General features: G+C 47.3%; 1 protein-coding gene across 1 annotated transcript; it reads right to left on the bottom strand.

Moving 5' to 3' along the window:
• Positions 1-2,321: 2,321 nt before the first annotated feature.
• Imp3 (IMP U3 small nucleolar ribonucleoprotein 3) lies at positions 2,322-2,966 on the bottom strand. The gene has a single exon (XM_051156512.1). The coding sequence runs from the start codon at positions 2,910-2,912 to the stop codon at positions 2,358-2,360; it is 555 nt and encodes a 184-aa protein (XP_051012469.1). The 5' UTR covers positions 2,913-2,966; the 3' UTR covers positions 2,322-2,357.
• Between the last annotated feature and the right edge of the window lie 1,850 nt (positions 2,967-4,816).

The raw sequence follows: 4,816 nt of genomic DNA, 5'->3' as shown, positions 1-4,816 counted from the left end.
AACCCTAACATTCTAAGCTGGTGTTTCGCACTGGCTGAGCCATTCCATTATTAATCTAAGGAGAACCTTAGCCGTTTAGAGGCAATCCTTTTTGAATTTTCATTTTCAGATAGGGTCTCGTGAAGTTGCCCAGTCTAGCACAGACTCACACTTTAGTCTAGGAAGGCTTAACTCTACACTCCCCAGCTTTATCATCCAAGTGGCTTGGATTACAGATCCGCCACCACAAGGCCGAATTTCTACTTGTTGTTTGAAGATTTATTTTCCATGTATGTGTGTGTTTTTGTCTGTTTATGTGTTTATGTACCACAAGCATGCCTGGTGCCCGAAGGAGTCAGAAGAGAGCAGTGAGTCCTGGGGCTGAGGCTACACTGTGGTGTGAGCTGCCTGATGTAGGTTCTGGGAGCCAATCCAAGGTCCTGTGTAAGAGCAGCTCATGCTTTAAACCTCTCTGCCATCTCCAGACCCCTTCCAGCCCTCTTTTTACTTTTTATTCTGAGATACAGTCTCACTAAGTTATTCAGGCTAACCATGAACCCACACGGAGGTCCAGATAGGTCTTAAACCTGAGAGCCCCTGCCTCAGCCTCTTTAGTAGGTGGGATACAAGTCTGTACTACCAAGCTTATTGAAAATAAGTTAATCAAAATTAAAAACTTTTGAGTTGGGGACTGAAAAGATGGCTTACTGGTTATCTTAGAGTTACTATTGCTGTAATGAAATACCAAGGCAAAAAGCAAGCTGGAGAAAAAAGGATTTTATTTGGCTTACATTTCAACATCACTATTCATCCTGGAAGAAAGTCAAGACAGGAACTCAAACAGAGCATGAACCCAGAACTGATACAGAGGTCATGATGGGAGTGTTGCTTACACCTTCTTCTTCATGGCTTGCTCAACCTGCTTTATTTTTAAAAGAACCCAGGACCACCAGGCCAGGAGTAGTCCCACCCACAATAGGCTGGCCCTCTCATATCAATCAATAGTTAAGAAAAGATCCTGGAGGTGGGGGTGGGTTAAGGTCACTGTCTGGCTAGGGCTTGGTGGCACACAACCTTAATTTCAGCACTCAGGAGGCAGAGGGATCGTTGTGAGTTTGAGGCCAGCCTGGTCTACAAAGGGAGTCCAGAACAACCAAGGCTACACAGAGAAACCCTGTCTCGAAAAAACAAAACAAACAAACAAACAAACAAAAAAGATCATTGTCTGTTCTTCCAGAGGTCCTAAATTCAATCCCCAGCAACCACATGGTGGCTCACAACCATCTGTAATAGAATCTGAATCCCTCTTCTAGTGTGCACGAAGAGCACTCATATACATAAAATAAATAAATCTTTAAAAAGAAAAGGTCCTACACAAACTTGCCTACAGCCCAATCTCTCTCTCTCTTTTTCTTTCTTTTTTTTTTTTTTTTTTTTTTTTTTTTTTGAGACAGAGTTTCTCTGTAGCCCTGGCTGTCCTGGAACTCACTCTGTAGACCAGGCTGGCCTCAAACTCAAGAGATCCACCTGCTTAGCCTCCAGCTGATGGGACTAAAAGCGTGCGCCACCACTGCTTTTGTTTGTTTTTGGAGTTCTTAACTCTGAACCCAGGACCTTGTTTCCTAAGACTAAGCTCCTCCTTTTCCACTCCGAAGAACATCTGTTTTCAGGAACCTCCTGGGTCACTTCTAACCACTAGCTGGCCAAACTACAAGGTGAACATTTCCTTAGGCAAGCAAACACTCCAAGCTTTTAATATGGTATTTCCTGGGGCTGGACTATCAACAGGAAGTCTTGTGGACAAAAGCTCTGCCAAAACACTCATTCCGAGAAAAGGACTGGTAAAGCGACAAGTCTGCCCAGCTTGTACTTCCCTGCAGCCTCCACGCGGCAGACCTCACGCCTACAATCCTACTCCTATTCTTAGCTTTCTGAAGCTAGCAAAATGGATAGGGCTAGGTAAGAGCCTAGGCAAAAAAGATGGACCAGACAAAAATCTGCACAAGGTGGTCGAGATATTTATTGGCATAGGAAAGGGTTTCTTTAAACGAGGAGTTCTTAGTCAAGTCGCACATGTGTGTGTGCATATAGATATAAATATATATTCTATATATAAACTGAATTGAAATTCTCCATCTGTACAGTCCTATTTCAAGACGATAAAGCAAAGAAGAGATGGCGTAACATTCCTACTTTTATACCGCAATGTTGAAGGCAGAAGCAGCTAACGATCCCCGGTGCGATCCAAAACCGCTTCTTCCCAACTGTCTCTCAAGACACAGTCACTAATCAGCCGAAAATCAACGAAAATTTCCCGAAACACAGGGGCAATTCTCCCCGATCCCCAGCTCTGTGACCTGCAATTGAGAAGCCACTCGCTAGGCATCCAGGTCAAAGTCGTCGCGCTCCTCATTGTACTCCAGCACGTGCCGCTTGATCTTGGATGAGTCCACCCAAGTGACGAAGTCCTCCATGCTGCGAGTGACGAGAAAGGCGGGATCGGTGACCACGTCCGGGCCCACGCGGACGTGACCCTGCTCCACGAAGGCCACAGCAGCCTGGAGGTGCTGCGCCATGCGCAGCTTGAGGAGCAGAGTAGGCAGGCGGCGGCGGCAGAAGGACGACGCTGAGACGGAGTCGCAGAGCTCCAGCGAGCCGCGCGTGGGCACCAGGCCCAGAGCGTACAGCTTGTCCAACAGCGCCGCCGAGGCACGCACGCGAAATGGGTCGCGTTCGGGCAGGTCGCGCAGGCGCCGCGCCAGCTCGCGCACGGCGCGGCTCAGCTGGTTGTAGCGCGTGTACTCCTCACGCCGCTGGAGCCCGTACCGCCGCAGCACGCGCAGCTCGTGAAGGTTGTGGTCGGTGACCTCCCAGTTTAAGAAGTCCACCTGCTTCAGCAGCTTCTGCTCATGGAACTTAAGCTTTCGCACCATGATGGAGAATGACTGAGACACAGAGCACGTCGAGAACGCAGGGCAACTTCCGCCGGGACGCGAGAAAACCCCGCCGCTCAGACCCCTGAGCCAATAAAAAGAAAGCGGAAAGCCACGCCCCTTTTTTCATTGGTCTTGCTCAAGAACTTCCTGTTTGGAAAGTGGAGCGCGGAGAAAGGCCAGCGGAAGGTCAGAGCTGTGAAACAGCTTGGGGGCATTTTCTAGTTAAGTGCTTTACTTTTAAAAAAAGATTTATTTATTCACTTATATGAGTGTTGTGTCTTCATGCCACCAGAAGAGGGCATCAGATCACATTGTAGATGGTTGTGAGCCACCATGTGGTTGCTGGGAGTTGAACTCAGGACTGTTAGAAGATCAGTCAAGTACTCTTCACCTCTGAGCCATCTCTCCAGCCCATAGTTTAGTACTTTAATACATTTTTGTTTGTTTGTCTTGTTTTTTGTTTTTCGAGACAAGGTTTCTCTATATTATCTTGGCAGCCCTGGAGTCGTTTTGTAGACCAGGCTGGCCTCGAACTCAAAACATCCGCCAGCCTCTGTCTCCCGAGTGCTGGGATTAAAGGCACGTGCCGCCACGCCCGGCTTGCTTTAATAATTTTACCTCAAATATATGCCTTTGGTGACTCTGAAGAGTGTCTGCTCCCTCAATAGCTTCAGATACCAGGTTTCAGAAGAGTGACTGCCTTTAAGGGGATTTTCTTTGCTAAAAAACATGGTTAGAGCTGGGCGTCGTGGCACACGTCTTTAATCCCAGCACTCGGGAGGCAGAGGTAGGCAGATCGCTGTGAGTCCGAGGCCAGCCTAGTCTACAATGTGAGTCCAGGACAGCCAAGACTACACAGAGAAACCCTGTCTGGAAAAGCAACAAAACATAGTTAGGCCAGGCAGTGGTGGCACACACCTGTAAATCCTAGCACTCAGGGAGGCAGAGGCTGGCGGATCACTGTGAGTTGGAGGTCAGCCTGGTCTACAAAAACAGTCCAGGACAGCGAAGGCTACAGAGAAATTCTGTCTCAAAAAAAAAAGAAAAAAGTTAGAACTGTGCAAACTTTTCTGATCCAGTGGTCCCTAGAGCTGACAAATAGTCTTGCTCTAGCAAGTGTCAGGTCTGTCACTGGACTGGCAGAGGGGTTCTCTTTGCCAAGTAGTACTGAACAGCACCAAACCTATAATCAGGATGGGGAGCATCCCTGACATCTGCCTTCTACTCTGTTGAGACAGTGTGTCTCCCTAGGTAGCCCAGGCCAGCCACAAATTCATCACAATCCAACCAGCCTCAGTCTTCCAAAATGCTGAGATTAGGAGCCACCATTGTCATCCTATTTTATCTTATTGAGACAGGGCCTCGCTATGTAGCTCTGGCTATGCTGGTACTCTTTACATAGACCAGGCTGGCCTAGAACTTACAGAGATGCAACTACCACTTCCTCCAGAATGCTGGAATTAAAGGCTTGCTTCACTATGCCTGGCTTTTAACTTATTTTAGAGATGTTTCTATGTTACTCAGGTTGATCTGGAGTTTCTGTGTTTCTTACTTTTTTGTTTGTTTGTTTGTGTTTGCTTTTGTTTTTTTCAAGACAGTTTCTCTGTGTAGCCTTGGCTGTCCTGGACTCACTTTGTAGGCCAGGCTGGCCTTGAATTCACAGAGATCCGCCTGCCTCTGCCTCCCAAGTGCTGGGATTAAAGACATGTGCCACCACCCCCTGGCTGGGAGTTCTGTGTTTCAACAGTCCTCAGTAATTAATGATACCCAGTGAATATATGAGAAACTCAGAATGTAGGTACAAGTCTTAACCCTTTTGTCTGTAAAAGATGAAGATATGTCAGTCTGGCAAACTCTTGCCCAGAAACTCCCAAGCTTAAGAAAATCTACCAGAACAGTTC

The sequence above is a fragment of the Acomys russatus genome, chromosome 14 (assembly GCF_903995435.1).
Source record: "Acomys russatus chromosome 14, mAcoRus1.1, whole genome shotgun sequence".
NCBI lineage: Eukaryota > Metazoa > Chordata > Mammalia > Rodentia > Muridae > Acomys > Acomys russatus.
This window is presented reverse-complemented; position numbering and strand designations above follow the sequence as displayed.